We start from the raw sequence: 15,525 nt of genomic DNA, 5'->3' as shown, positions 1-15,525 counted from the left end.
GGAATTTTATTTAATATTCGTTATTTTATTTTATGTTAAAAACTATATTTATTTAGATGATTTTATTTCTCTTAAGAAATATTTAATAAACTCATCATTTTATTTTATGTTAAAAAATATTATTATCTAATCAAGAATAAACAGTTTGGTTTTAATACTTAGTATATTTACCTTCCATTTATTTTCTAGTCTTTATTTTCTATTTAGTCCTCTTTTATTCCTCTTAGTTTAATCCCTACCGTTCGATCTACGTTAGAAACCCCTAGATGTAGGGCTAGGATTGAAACCCTAATTCCCTAATTTCCTATTTTCCCCCTACCCCCCTTCCCCAAGTCACCCCCCCCCCCCCCCCAACAAGCTGAATCCTAGCCGTGACTCTCTTCTCCCTCACCTCCACTATGCCGCCACCATCGACAGTGCCACATCCACCTTCACGCTGTCACCGGCCGACTAGCTCCTCCTCCCTCTCCTCCCTTCCCCTCTGCTTCTCACTGTCGCAAGGTTGGCCCTCTACATAGCAACGGTGATGATAGATTTTAAGGTAGTTAAGGCTTGTACTTCATACAATACCATCCTTCACCGACCAACTCTAAATAAGTTGAGGGACATTACCTCCACCTATCACTTGAAGATGAAGTTTTTGGTGAATGGGATGTGGGCAAAGTGCGGGGTGAGCAATCACTAGCACGTGAATGCCACTTGCAAAAGTTAAAGAATAGAGGCATAGACATCCAGACCACTAAAGAGGTAGAGCGCAGACAAACCATTCCCCTGCCACCGAAGCTAATGGAGCAAGGGGTGGAGGCATGGGATAAGGGCAATCTGTTGTAGGTAGAACTCATCGAGCCCTTAGAGCTCGTGGCTTTGACCCAGGCTGACTGGACACCACGACCAGAATCGAGAACCGGCTAACATCGGGCCTCATAGAGCAACTGAGGAACCTTTTAGTCAAGCATAGGGATGTGTTTGCATGGGGGCACAAAGACATGTCGAGCTTCAATTTAGAAATTATAGAATATCACCTTTGCGAGGACCTGGAAGCCAAAGGGTGATGTAGAAGCTGAGGAGTTTAAAGCAGAGAAATACATGGTTATAGTCGAGGAAATAGATTGCCTCTTAGAGATAAGATTTTTTTAGGAAGCCCATGGCCTCAAATGTTGTGCTAGTAAAGAAAGCAAACAACAAGTGGAGGATGTCTGTGGATTTCAATGACCTGAATAAGGCATGCTTGAAGAACATCTTTTCCCTAACTCGAATTGACCTGATAGTAGACTCCACGATGAGCCACTAAATGCTAATATTCATGAACGTGTACTTTGGATATACACAAGGAACCAGAGCGGCGAAGAAAAGACCTCCTTTAGGCCAAACAGGGCCTATACTACTACCAAGTAATTCCCTTAGGTTTAGAAAATGTAGGGGTGACATATCATAGGCTAGTAAACCACATGTTCAAAGGAAATATTGGATGGAATATGGAGGTTTATTTAGATTACCTATTGGTTAAAAGTAAGGAACCCTACTACCACATAGTGATCTTGAGGGAGGCCTTTGTGGTACTGCACAAATATAAGATGAAATCCACGACTCGGCTTAATGCAGTTTCAGTTTAGGGTCTTGCAAATTCTTAGGCTTCATGGTCTCAGACCAAAGAATCAAGGCTAATCCATAGAAAATTAGGGCACTATTGGAAATGAACCTCAGGGGAGCTAAATAGGGTATAGAAGTTGACTGGCAAAATAACGACATTGAATCGGTTCATGTCAAGGCCGATGGACAATTGCTTGCTATTTTTTTGGGTGCTACAAAAGGCACACAATGGAAACAACGAACGTAATGAGGCGTTTGAATAGTTGACTGCATACCAAGCTAATCCTCCCATCTTAAGTCAAATGAAGCCAGGGGAGGTCCTATATTTATACCTATCAGTCAGGCCATATGCCTTTTCCAATGTGCTTACTCGGTAAGAAGACAAGAAGCAAAGGTTGGTGTAATATATGGTAGTATATGAGTTGTGCCCTAAAAGGAGCAGAAACAAGCTACCCACACGAAGAGATGTTAGCATTGGCGCTAGTAGTCACCACCCACTAGTTGAGACCCTACTACCAGACCCACTCAACAACACTTCTGGTGGATTCGTAAATTGGTCGATTGAACTAAGTGAGTTCGACATCGATTACATTCCCAGAAAACGCCATGAAAAGGCAAGTCTTGGCATATTTCGTCGTTGAGTTCGTCAACTTCCTGGAAGAAACATGACTGGCCTTAAAGGGAAGTCCCTGGCAAGTGTGAGTGGACAGCTCTTCCTGCCGTAACAGTGGGGGAAGTAGGCCTCCACCTTCTCATAGACCGGGGGGAAGAAATCTACTACGTTGTGAGGTTGATATTCAAGGTCACTAACAATGAGTTAGGATATGATGCATTGCTGGTAGGACTAGTCGTGGCATAAGGGTTGGGAGGAAATGAGGTTAAGGTGCAAGCAGATTCCCAAGTTGTAGTAACCAAGTAATAGGGGATGTTCCTACGATGGGGGTGGGAGCGGTGTGATCACTTCCAGTATTTTGGCATTTGAGAAATACTTCGAGAAAGTAATTTGTGAGCAAACAAGCTAGCACAAACCGCTTCAGGGGCAGGAAACTCACACCCTTCTTGGGAACTATCCATAGCCGGTTTGCAACATGACCAAATACCTGAGCAAAGGTGAGGAAGGCAAAAAATTGGTCGCCAAATTTACCTATGTAGAAGGAGTGCTTTATTAGCACCACTGCATAGATATATGTCCGCAGAAGAAGCTGGTAGAAACACACGAAGGAATATGTAGAACCCATTTAGGCAGCAAAGCGTTAGCACAAAAATCCCAAAGAGCAAGGTATTAATGGCCGTAAGCGCTAAAGAATGCGAAAAAATTCGTTAGAAAATGTGCAAATTGCCAGCTGCATGGTAATATACCTCGCAGCCCACCCAAAGAATTAAGGACGGTAGTCATACTATGGACGTTCTCACTTTGGGGAATCAATAATGTAGGACCCTTGCAGACCGGGAGGGATCGGGTCAAGTTCGTAGTGGTCGCCATCGATTATTTCTCGAAATGGGTAGAAATAGAGGAGCTTGCAACGATCATAGTTAGTAATATGGTAAAATTCCTCTAGAAATCTATTGTATGTTGTTTTGGGATACTATGTGTTTTAAACTTAGAGAACGGGAAATAGTCTATTGTATGTCATGTTGGAATACCGCGAGTTATAATATCAAACAACAGGAAGTAGTTTCAAAGTGACCGAATAGACCTATAGTCGGCCTCCGCTTGCGCTTGCTCCCCACGAGCAGCTTCGAGGTCGTTCCAAAAGCGAGAGTAGGAACGCTCCCCCTCTGCGACTTTGCTCACATACTCAAGATAGTGCTCACTCGTTCTCTCTAGCTCGTCCTTCAGCCTATCGTCACGATCGAGCTTCACGGTCACCACCTGATCCAAAAGTGCAGAGGCGTGCATCACCTCTTATTGACTCTACTGGGACAAAGCCAACTCATCTAAACTCTCTGAAGCTAAGGCATGCTTGAGATTATAAACCTCCGCCCTCAAGCCTGCAATCCCGACCTTTTGGGCGAACGAACGGGAGCTTGGTTGGGACTACGCTTCCACCCATTTACCTCTCTCCTCAAAACCAACTTGGAGCACCTCCACCATGAACTAATGCAAGGATTGCAGCTGCTCCTCCAAAGTGGAGTGGTAGAGTGTGACCCAATTGGCCAATGAAGGAGGCCCCTGGAATGGAAGACGATCAGTTGGACAACAATGTTGAGAAGACACACGAGAAAGAAAAGAAGTTACGTATTGGGGAGAGAAAACACTCAAGGTCTTGAATGATCTGGTCAGTGGGAGAGTCTAAAGTCTCATGCACTTGCATGGTAGGTGCAAATGGACGAGTAGGCAAAGGAATGGATGGCCTAGGGCCAAGGTTGTTATTCTTGACGGTCGGTCTAGCAGCAAAACAGTCCACTAGGGTGACAGATTAAGCAAACAATGACACGAGGGTAGCTTGGGCTTGTGAATAAGCCTTGAGTTGGTTCCCTTTGGGGCAGCTATTGCCCGATTGCCCCTCAGTCAGTGAAAAGTCAACAGCAAGAACCTCTTCAAATTAAGGGGACAACGGTTTCTACTCAATGTGAGAAATCCCCAATGGGATCACACGCTCAGATGAAAAAAGAGCCGGACTCGAGGAAGGGAACAAAGGCACCTCCCCAACAAGGGGACTCCCCGACAAGGGCTGCCAAAAGGAGAAAATAAAGTTGAAGCCCTTCCCACATGGAAAACACCAAAACGAGTTCCAAGCTCCCCCAACATTGTTCGAGGTTTCCCTCGCCTAAGAAGATGCTCTAACTAGACAACAGCAACTCGATCGCAGCCCCAACTTCCCCAGACACGATGTTTGGGGTGGCAGGAGCACACCCTGCCTCACAGACCTCTTGAACTTCCACAGATTCACTCATTGCCGAACAAGGTGACGAAGTCTCTAATCAATCAAAGCAAACCCTGGGGGGCGAGCCAGGAAAGACAATCAGAGTGATGTCATAGAGGGAGACATCAAGTACCAAATCCATATCGTCCTCCCTGGTTGAGGATCTTAGCTCGACGCACAAGATGCGCCAAAGAATGATGCTCGAGCTTGTCACTGGATGCAAAGTGTATGAACAACAAGCAGCGGGATTCCCACTGAACCCCCCTTCCCCCTGAAAATTGGGGTCAGGACAAACACAAGCCCCACCTTAAACCCCAAAGGCGCCACGAGACCCTACTAACTTAACATGTGACTTTTTCCCTTTTGGATCCAACGTGGGTAAGGGGCATGCCTTTATCATCCTCGGACGGGAACCGAGCCATTTGAACCAAGCAACGGATGGCCAACAACCTACGATCAATCCGTCAAGACCAAGAATCGAGTGACGTTCTCTTTGGTGAGAATCATGTATGAATTTACAACGTTTGGGTTACGCATAACTAATGCCATGCGTAAACAAGATCCACGTCCTCTTGCTCCCTCTTGGTGAGGGCATCCTCGTAGTCGCAACCATCTGAAACAGGACTCCAAGAGCTCGTGATGGTTGGCCTTACCGATAGGAAACTACCATCCAGACCCAGAAACATAGAACTTCAATCCCAGTTCTTCACGTGGGAATAGTGTTTCTCTAGTCAAACAGCCCTACGACTCCCACCTAACGCCATTGTTTCCCATCGTGCCGCCTAATGTCATGAGTGTGGAGCAACTCGTAGGAGGTAAGGTCCAAACTCTCTTCAGCTACAACTCCTAGGACCTTGTGCTAAGCGACGCAGTAGGATGGCATGATCCTCCAGACGTTAGGTAGCAACTGAGCAGATGCCACCATCAAGAAATCTAAGATGTCGTGAATTGTGTGGAAGAAAAAAAGTTTCAACCCTATCTGGAACAACTCGACGTCTTCGGCGGCCCTCTTAGAGTTAACGATGCGGTTGGTCGGATCAGGCAGTATCAACTCAATATATTTAGGGATCCCATAGGGAATCCATCTCCGCTTGAGTGGTGGTGGTTGTCTGACTAAGCCCTCGAGTACTTCTGGCTATGAAGAACTGCCACCAAAGGGCTCAACAGAGGACCAACCCAATTGTTAAAAGGGAAGATGGCAAGAAATATTGGACTGAAAAATTGTTTATTTCGTATTAAGCTTTACAAATAAATATATGTACAATGAACTATCTAAGGAAAGATATATACAAGGAAAGTGGACTAATTTGATTGAGTCCTAAAATTAAGCTAATTACAAAAATTGTGTGTGTCTTGATTTGGTGCATGTATGGAAAGAAATAAATCTGTCAATACTCCCCTTCAAGTTGGCGTATGGAGGTCCGTAATGCCCAACTTGCGCGAAAAATGATGAAAAAGGTCCTGTCCCAAAGCTTTGGTGAAGATATACGCAATTTGCTCATGTGAAGAATTGTGGACAGCTTTAAGGAGGCCAGAGCGGATTTTGTCACGAATGATATGGCAATCAATCTCAATGTGTTTGGTACGCTCATGAAACAAGGGATTGTGTATACTATACAGTGCAAATTGATTGTCACAATGTAAAGTAAAAGGCTTGGGATGAGAGACACCAAGATCAGTGAGAAGCTGTTTTAACCAAGTGAGTTCATAGGTTGTGACGGCCATAGCTCGATATTCAGCTTCAGCAGAAGAACGAGAAACAATACTCTGTTTCTTGGTGAGCCATGAGATCGGACAAGTGCCTAACTGAATAAATTAGCCAGTGGTGGAGCGGCGGGTGATGGGGCAGCTGGCCCAATCAGAATCTGTATAGGCCGAAACATGTGTACTGTTGGATGAAGGGAAGAAGATACCTTGGCCGAGACAGCCTTTGAGGTAGCGGAGAGCTCTGGTAGCAGCAGTCATGTGGGGAACTCGAGGAGCATGCATGAATTGACTAAGTGTGTTGACGGCATAAACAATGTCTGGTCTGGTGATGGTCAGATAGATGAGACGACCGACAAGGCGACGGTAAAGGCCAGGATCAGGAAGGAGATCGCCATCCTTATTATTAAGCTTCAAATGTTGTTCCATAGGAAAAGGAGCAGTCTGTGCACCAAGTTGTCCACTGTCAGAGGATGTCGAGGGCATATTTCGCTGATTAAGAAAGATGCCTGTGGGAGAGCGAGCAACTTCGAGTCCAAGAAAGTACTTCAGGGAACCGAGGTCCTTTGTCTTGAAATGAATGGAGAGAATTTTCTTGAAAATCTCAATCTGAGAGAGGTCGTTACCAGCAACTAAGATGTCATCAACGTAAATAAGAACAAGAACGATGCTGGTGGTAGTGGTGAGAGTGAACAAAGAATTATCTGCCTGAGATGAATGAAAACCTGCATCAAGAAGCACAGAGGTTAGTTTAAAAAACCAGTTACGGAAGGCTTGTTTGAGGCCATATAGGGATTTTCTGGGGCGACAGACGCTGGTCTCCCCCTTAGGACAATATCCAGGTGGTGGGGTCATGTAGACTTCTTCATCAAGATCGCCAAGCAAGAAAGCATTGTTGACGTCAAGTTGATGAATAATCTAATTTTTGGTAGCTGCAACTGCCAATAAACAGCGAACCGTGGTCATTTTGGCGACTGGAGCAAAAGTCTCATGGTAATCAAGGCCTTCAACCTGAGTGTATCCTTTGGCAACAAGCCGAGCTTTGTAACTCTCGATAGATCCGTCGGCTTTGAGTTTGGTTTTGAAAACTCATTTGCACCCAATGGGTTTCTTACCAGGAGAAAGAGGCTCAAGAGTCCAGGTGGAATTATCCTCTAAAGCACGAAGCTCAACAGTCATGGCCTCGCACCAGTGAGAGTGGCGAATAGTATCAGTATAACAAGAGGGTTTAGTACAAGATGTAAGAGCATTCAAATAAGTAATATGTGAGGGAGAAAAACGAGAATATGAAAGAAAAGCAGATAAAGGGTGAGTAGTACCTGAAGCAAGTGAAGCAGGTGTAGATACTGTGGGCTCCGCATGTAAGGTGGGACAAATATAGTCGTGAAGGTAGGCAGGTTGAGTAATAGTGCAGCAAGGGCGAGGAGCTGATGGAGAAGGGGTTGGGCAAGGTCATGGGGGACGGAGAATCAGGAGGGACATGAGAGTCAGAAGAGACAAGAGAGTCAAGAGATATAATAGGTTGAGGGAAGGGGAGAGGAACAATAGGAGCGGAAAGAGATGGAGTGTCATGAAGATCTTGGAAAGGGAATGTTTGTTCGTGGAAGGTGACATCTTGGGAGTAGAAAACGGACTGAGTCTGGAGGTTGTAGAGCTTGTAGGCTTTATGTGTGCTTGGATAGCCAAGGAACATTTAGTGGCATGGGGTGAAAACTTGTCGCGGTGAGCGCTGAGAGTTTGTGCATAACAAAGACAACAAAATACACGAAGATGGTCATAGTTGGGAGTTTTACTGAACAGAATTTCTAAAGGGGATTTATTTTGGAGAGTGCGGCTAGGAGTGCAGTTGATGAGATAGGCTGCGGTGAGGATACAATCACCCCAAAAAGATAGAGGTAAGTGTGCTTAAAAACGAAGATTGCGGGCAACATTTAAAAGGTGCCGGTGTTTACGCTCCGCAACACCATTTTGTTGGGGAGTTTCAACACAGATACGTTCATGAATCGTGTGTGTGCAGATATGTTTGAAATTGATGGGAAAGAAATTCTTGTCCATTATCAGTTCTAATAATTTTGACGGTGGTGTTAAACTGGTTGTGGACAAGAGCGAAGAAGTGCATTAAATGGGTGTAAGCCTCAGATTTAAAACGCATAAGATATACTCACGTGGTGCGAGAAAAATCATCAACAATTGTGAGAAAATAATGAGCGCTACATAAGGATGCCGTGCAATAACCACCCCAAATATCACAAAAAATGCGATTAAAATGAGAATCACTTTTATTTGCATAAGATGAAAAAGGTAATCTTGTGTGTTTAGAATGAGCACAAATATCACATTCAGAAAGATTACAAGGAGAATTAAAAATACTGGGAATATTAAAACTGGAGGGGTGACCTAGACGTTGATGCCATAGGGTCTTATTTGCAGTAGTTTGAGCAGCAAAAATGACGGGAGGTTCGGGGCGGTACACGTAGAGCCCATTGCATAGATTACCCGCTCCAATCAGCTTCATCAATGGAGAGTCCTGAAATAAACAAGAATTAGAGGAAAATGTTATAAGACAAGAATTATGAATGGCAATTTGGGAAACTGAGAGTAAGTTGAAAGATAGAAGTGGAACATAAAAAACATTTTGTAATGTGAGAGAAGAACCCAACCCTTCGGCTGGGATATCTTGTCCTGTAGGAAGCCGAATGTGATGCGGAGAGGCAAGGGGCTTCAAATCGGCAAAGGCTTCCCGTTGGTGGCAGATGTGATGGCTCACACTACTGTCCACCACCCAATGAAGGCACCGATTGAAGGATAAATCAGATGGGGAGAAGAGGATACCAGCAAAAGGGGTAAAGGATGGGTCAATCGAAGCTGGCAGTGGTGCTAGGAGGTTGAGCAGCTTCTAATATAACTCCGGAGGGAGAGAAACCAGGTTCACAGTTGATAGAGGAGGAAGGGAAACTAGATTTGCAGTCGATGGTGGTGGCCCTAAGATGGACGACCGCGATTTTTTGGTGCGAGGCTCTCGGCCTGGAAGGTACCCGATGAGGATCCAACAATGGTCACGCATGTGGCCATCTTTGCTGCATGTGGTGCACTTCAGAGGAGGCCGTGGGCGAGCAGTGGTGCAGGTAGCCATGGCCATGGTTTCGGATTCTGAGGGTTGGAGATTGAGGAGCCTCTATTGCTCTTCTTGAAACAGGATGGAGAAGACTTTGCCTATGTTGGGCAGCGGATCCATGGCCAGAATTTGGGTGCAAAGAGGAGCAAAAGAATCGTTGAGCCTAAGAAGAAATTGGAAAACACGTTCATCATCATCCTGTCATTGCATGTCTTTGAGGTCAGTTGCGGTTTGGAGATGGCTAAGTTCATCCCACAACTATTTGATTTGGTTGAAATAATCATGGACAAAATTTGTGGTTTGGTGTAGGGAGGAGAGGGCTCGTTTTAAGTGATAGATGCGGGCATTGTTTCCATGGCAGAAACGGGAAGAGAGGTCGAGCCAGACAGCACGGGGATCGGTATGATATTCGAGGGAATTGGCGAGGGAAGGGCTAATGGAGTTGAGGATCCAGGTAAGGACCATATCCTTCGTTTGGTTCCACTGAGTATATTCTGGTTTGGTAGGTTCAAGGGGTATGAGGGTGCCATCGACAAAGCCAAGTTTATTCTTGGCATTAAGGGCTCTGGTCATGGCTTTTTGCCTTTGTGGGTAGTTGTCACCTATGAGAAGGCCATTGACGAGAATTAAACTTGGAGAATCTGAGGGGTGAAGAAGATAAGAGGAGGGAATGGGTGGGGTACTGGTGTCGGCCATGGCAGAATGGCTGGATCTTTGAATTTAGGCTGATACCATGTTAAAAGGGAAGATGGAGAGAAATATTGGATTAAAAAATTGTTTATTTCGTATTAAGCTTTACAAATAAATAGATGTACAATGAACTATCTAAGGAAAGATATATACAAGGAAAGTGGACTAATTTAATTGAGTCCTAAAATTAAGCTAATTACAAAAATTGTGCGTGTCTTGATTCGGTGCATGTTTGGAAAGAAATAAATCTGTCAATACCGATTGAGAAGACCGGGAAGGAGTTTTGGGACCCATTGGTTCGGACGGGTAAACCTGTGGTTACAAAAGGGCACAAACCTAGGCAAGAACAAAGGTGCGAGAAAATTAATGAAGGAAGAAAGATATGCACAGTGTAGAGGAGCATAACAAAGTATATAAAGAGGAAGGAATGACAGTTATGCGAAGAATAAATATATAGGGAGGAGGAAATTAAGTAGCTATAATCAAAGGGGAAAAAACCACGTGTCAAGGACTGGGAGGTCACGCCGAGTCTAAATATTGTCAATTTATTAGGAGCATGTTTTTCCAAAAGTAACAATAATAATTTGCTCATTGACAGGTCACTTCTAAGGGGTTGGAGTTGTGCACACCTCCAAGGAAACCAAGCACTTAGCAACGTTTCCAAAACTCATTGAAGTGGTAAATGGCGTTTACAAGAAAGTACCGGCTGTAAATGTGGCAGCCGATGGCAAGATAGTTAGTAGAATTGATGACCAAATGGAAAGGTGATGCCTTTTGAGAATGCAGCCTTGGAATTTGAGGATCATTTTTATTTGGCCCTAACATGCATTAAGCAAACATTATAGTTTTACGAGTGCCCGTGACTCATGAAACTTGAAGCATTGAACGTAGAAAGCACAAATAAGGATATGGCCCTAACATGCATTAAGCAAACATTATCTGTAGCAGATAGCTAACTTTACGAGTGCCCGTGCCACTATACAACTCTCCATGTAAGATGTTAAATTGTAGTTCAACTTGTTAAAGAGTTATTCCATTGTTAAAGTTATAGATAACCATTGGTCTTTGTAAAGAGCTTTCTCACTTTTTTCTGTTGTAAAAACGTTTTCCCACTTTTTGGACGTTTTTTTTTAAAACGTTTAACCATTGGTCTTTGTTGAGGCCTTTTTCCCAGCACTTGTATGCATATTTTTGACAAGGATGGAAACGTCTCAAAAACTTTTTGCCGCGACATCCTCCGACGCAAGTAAATTTTTCATTCCCGTCGATGCTTTTGAACGCTGCAAAAGTGTCCAGTACTTGCAATGAATTTTTATTTTTTGTAGCGGTTTATTAACGACACTATCATGTATTTGCAATGCGATCGGTCACTTGGTGAAGGCCTTTTTGGCAGCGCCTAAATGCATATTTGCTGCAGATAAGTAAATGCTGCAAATAATTTTTTTTCCAACATTTTATTGTGATTCAACGCTTATTCTTATCAGCATCTGGTTTTTAGCAACCAACGTGCAACGATTAAAAATTTGCTGCAAAAAAATATTAGCGGCGGTTTTTAGGCTTTTAGCGGCAAAGTTGAAGTGCGGGAAAAGATCAAAATCCTTATAGTGAATTAGGCCTACATTTTGTCAAATTTCAATTTCTAAAGTTGATTTTAATTACTTAATTATTATTCCCTTTTGTTTCTATGGTACTTCTTAAAAAAATTGTTTTAATGGACTAGTTTTGGAATTATATTCTCCAAAATCATTCATGAGTTTTGATAGACTAGTTTAGTACGAAACATTATGCTCTATTAAAGTACACGCAATACAAAATTTGGATCAGCTTAGGCCTATGTCTTTATCTAGATTTAGCTAGAAAATCACTTTTTTTTTAGCACACTTTTCAAAATATGGTTGATGTGTATATTTAAATTCTTTCTCTCTTCTATTAAAACAAGAGCAACTCATGAGATAGTGGATTAGCCCCCATTGCATTTTAACGATATGGTTCACACAACTAGTTCAGTATTATTGTATTAATACCTTAATTTGATATGGGCCCAATTTATGGTTGCGATTTCAATGAATAACTTGATGTCAAATATAGTACCGTTAAAATACTCATACTCCTTTCATTGATCATCCATATTCCTAGTATATTTCTAGCTTTGCATGTCTTTCTTTGAACGCATTTTCATTGTCAAGCCTTTTCAAACAATAGGGCTCTGTTCGGGAGAATAAGCATACTAAGAAACAGGTTTACATATATCATGTGTAAGGAAACCAGAGAATTTACACATAGATTTGACTAGTAATAATTGAAACAACCGAAAAAAAGTAGTGCATCATATTGCATGTGAGGTAGTGCACATTGACTTTGATTATGATTTATAAATTCTATGCGGTCGGATAAGAGGCTTGCATAGCTATCCCACATAGGCCTTCCTTTGCATCAACGTCTCTTTGCATCCTTATGTACCCTTCTTCACCCCATTCTGTACCCCATGAGTTATTCACCAGCCAATACTTGGTCCCATCACTAGTAACCCCATAACCAACAGCAGTAACACCATGGTCTAGGCTAGTACCACACTCTCCAGTAAAAATTCCACTCGAATAGAATTGGAAGTCAGATCCTCCAGCATCTATGGCAACAGAAATTGGCTGATTAGCTACAGCCTTAAGAAGTGCCTTCTCACTGTTGGCTGGCACATCTTCGTAGCCGTTTATGTTGGCTGCATGGTTGGCTTCTCCCTTTGTGTTGCAGGTTCCATCCACACCTGTGTAAGGATAGTTGGCTTCCGTAGTGAGACCATGATTGTTTTGGACGAACTGGAAAGCATTGTCCATCAAACCACCACTACAACCTTGGTCCACTCCTTTAATGTCGCAGTCAACCAGCTCTTGCTCTGACAAAGAGATTAGTTTACCACTTTTTAGCTTAGTAATTCCTTCCATGGCTGCCACTGCTGAAAATGCCCAGCAACATCCTACATTTCATCACCAGAAAGTGTTATAAACATGAAGTGGACATAATTCATCTCAAAATTAGACACTTACCACATTGGCCTTGGTCTTTGATGGGTGTTACGGCTCCTTTCTTTCTCCAATCCATGGAAGAAGGCAAGGCAGTCACATTTTGATATTTGAAGGAAGAAGTCTTTGTTGAGCACTCATGCCCCTTGAATCTATTTCGTGAGGCTTTAAACTCTTCATTCGTAAGATCAGCAAATTGGTTGACTCCTAACTTGTATGGTTTGTTCCCAATGTTGTTGAAAGATTCTATAAGCGCCACATTTTCCTTAAATATCTTCAAACGCTTCTCCTTCTCCTGATTGTTTTCGTATAATCGTCCATGATGAGCCATCCATTGCTCATGCATCTCACGCATTGCCACATCTTGTAGCGTGCGAGCAGCAACTTGAGAAGTCAAAGCTCCCAAAGTGAGGATCAAAGCCAAATAAATGCATTGGCTAGAGAAGCCCATGGTTTGTTCTGGTTTCTGCAATGATTTGATGATGGGAATTAATGATCGGCATACTTGCCCTTGACATTTATATAGAGACAATCCTCCCTTATCAATTGCATACTATAACGTTAGAGGAAAACATAGCGTTGCAAATGATATGATATTTTGACAGATAAAAGAATAAGTAATTTGGTTATTTTCAATTTGCATTTTGGATCTACTTGTTACAAAATTGTCTCTTTATGATTATATTTGTCTATATTTATGTGGGTGAAGTGTTAAATTAATATGTTCATTGGTTGATAGTACGAACTGGCCCTTTACAGCTTGCATGGGATCGCGAAGCATACAAATTGGTATTTTGTCTTTTACTGTTGGGGCTTACCCATGAAATCAAAGCCAAAATGTAGGTTGCACCGTAACGTTTCGCTTGTTTATAAGAAAATGTAGAACACAATGTTGGATAAACGCAGTTTGATCATTCTCAAAAGGCGTTACAACATTTCTGTTGGTTTGACAAGTAGCCTTTCCGTATAAACTAGCATTCATTCTCAGCGTGTGATCAACATCAGTTTTCATGAGCACGCAATTAAAAGTACAAAGGATGATATTTATGACTTTATTTGTTGAGTAAACCTAGATACAGTCATAAAATATACAAGTCTCATGCATTCCATTAATTAAAAAATAGTGGAGCCCATCATATAAAATAGGTTTTTCATGTAGGTCTCAAATTTGCCCAGTTTTTTCAAATGGAGTGAGTGGGGCTTGCATGCCCTAGGACTGTATGTACAAATCATTCTTCTGCCACTACAACAAAAAATCGATTTTGGGACATTTTTTTTGGGAAGAAATAAAAATAGTCCCAAAAAATGAAATCTAGGGACGAAGTTCAAATTTTGTTCCTAAAAAATGACAGAATGTGTTTACCGTTTGAACAAGTTCGAACGGTATATGTAGGGATGAAAATTTTCATCCCTAATAAAATAATCGTTCGAACATCCAGAAAAAATGTTCGAACAAAGTATAATAAACATTCGAACGGAAATTATATATGGTCAAACGACAATTTGGCATGTTAAGTGATAAAATTTAGCGGGACATTAACTTACCGTTTGAACATCATAAAATAACGTTTGAACATCAAGGCTAATCAATATTCGAACAAATATTATGATTGAACGAGAAATTGACAGTTTAAGTCAATAAATTTAGCGGGACATTGACTTACCGTTCGAACATATTTCTATATTGTTTGACCTAATAAGTTATCAATGTTCGAACGTATAATAAAGTGTTCAAACGGAAACTAGATTCGTTTGAACTTGAAATACTCTATTCAAATGGTCACAAAACTTTTACAATTATTGATGGCAACAAAATACCTTACTTAATTATTGATAAATATTTAATTTATATAAAAGTTAGCAATTAAATAATATAAATCAATAATTAATTTAGGAAAGACAAAAAAGATTTAGTTCATAATTAAATTAAATTTACAAAACACCAAATATTATTCAAATAAAAAAAACTATAAATAAAAAATAGAAACAACTAAGATCCCAACTCCATACACATATCATTGACTGTAGCTAGGCGTATTTCTAACTGTGTCAGTCGAGTACTGATTATGACCTGAGTCGCAGACATAGCATCAATCTTTGTACGTAACTCAGAGATGCTAGCATTAATCTCTGTACGTAAGTCATAGATGCTAGCATTAATCTTTGTACGTAAGTTAGAATTGGTAGTACGGATCTCCGTACGCACTACATCGATTACTACTGATGTCTATCCACTGATCTCTGCACACAGTATATCAGCCTTCTCCTCGAGAGTAGATGTGCGTGATGCCTCGGCTTGCGTGGATGTCTCATCGGCCGATACTCCACGATCTCTCGGGTGTCCATCTCTCTGAGTATCGACCGAGTCTAGAATAGGACCACAAAGATGAAGTCTCGATTGTCCAGTACTTCGTGACAGGGTGGAGTTGTTGATCGGTCTCATTGGCTCCCGGACACGCTCGACAATATCTAGCAGGACCCTAGCATGTAGCAAAAATCGGGTGATCAAGAATCTGAATGGCAATATATTCATTGTAATGTA

General features: G+C 42.0%; 2 protein-coding genes across 2 annotated transcripts; both read right to left on the bottom strand.

Moving 5' to 3' along the window:
* Positions 1–6,272: 6,272 nt before the first annotated feature.
* Positions 6,273–7,340, bottom strand: LOC118348723 (uncharacterized mitochondrial protein AtMg00810-like). The gene is made up of 2 exons (XM_035690939.1): positions 7,277–7,340; positions 6,273–6,886 (listed from the first exon to the last, which is right to left on the bottom strand). The coding sequence occupies exons 1-2, from the start codon at positions 7,338–7,340 to the stop codon at positions 6,273–6,275; spliced, it is 678 nt and encodes a 225-aa protein (XP_035546832.1).
* A 5,004-nt stretch (positions 7,341–12,344) lies between these two features.
* On the bottom strand, positions 12,345–13,434 carry LOC108981811 (senescence-specific cysteine protease SAG39-like). The gene is made up of 2 exons (XM_019004442.1): positions 13,008–13,434; positions 12,345–12,937 (listed from the first exon to the last, which is right to left on the bottom strand). The coding sequence occupies exons 1-2, from the start codon at positions 13,432–13,434 to the stop codon at positions 12,345–12,347; spliced, it is 1,020 nt and encodes a 339-aa protein (XP_018859987.1).
* Positions 13,435–15,525: the final 2,091 nt, after the last annotated feature.

The sequence above is a fragment of the Juglans regia genome, chromosome 1, assembly GCF_001411555.2.
Source record: "Juglans regia cultivar Chandler chromosome 1, Walnut 2.0, whole genome shotgun sequence".
Classification (NCBI taxonomy): domain Eukaryota; kingdom Viridiplantae; phylum Streptophyta; class Magnoliopsida; order Fagales; family Juglandaceae; genus Juglans; species Juglans regia.
This window is presented reverse-complemented; position numbering and strand designations above follow the sequence as displayed.

Coding starts and splice junctions, on each gene's coding strand:
- LOC108981811 (XM_019004442.1), bottom strand. CDS start 13,434: ATGGGCTTCTCTAGCCAATGCATTTATTTGGCTTTGATCCTCACTTTG. Junction 12,938..13,007: donor CAAAGACCAAGGCCAATGTG/GTAAGTGTCTAA, acceptor GATGAAATGTAG/GATGTTGCTGGGCATTTTCA.
- LOC118348723 (XM_035690939.1), bottom strand. CDS start 7,340: ATGACTGTTGAGCTTCGTGCTTTAGAGGATAATTCCACCTGGACTCTT. Junction 6,887..7,276: donor TCTTGAGCCTCTTTCTCCTG/GTAAGAAACCCA, acceptor TTCTTGATGCAG/GTTTTCATTCATCTCAGGCA.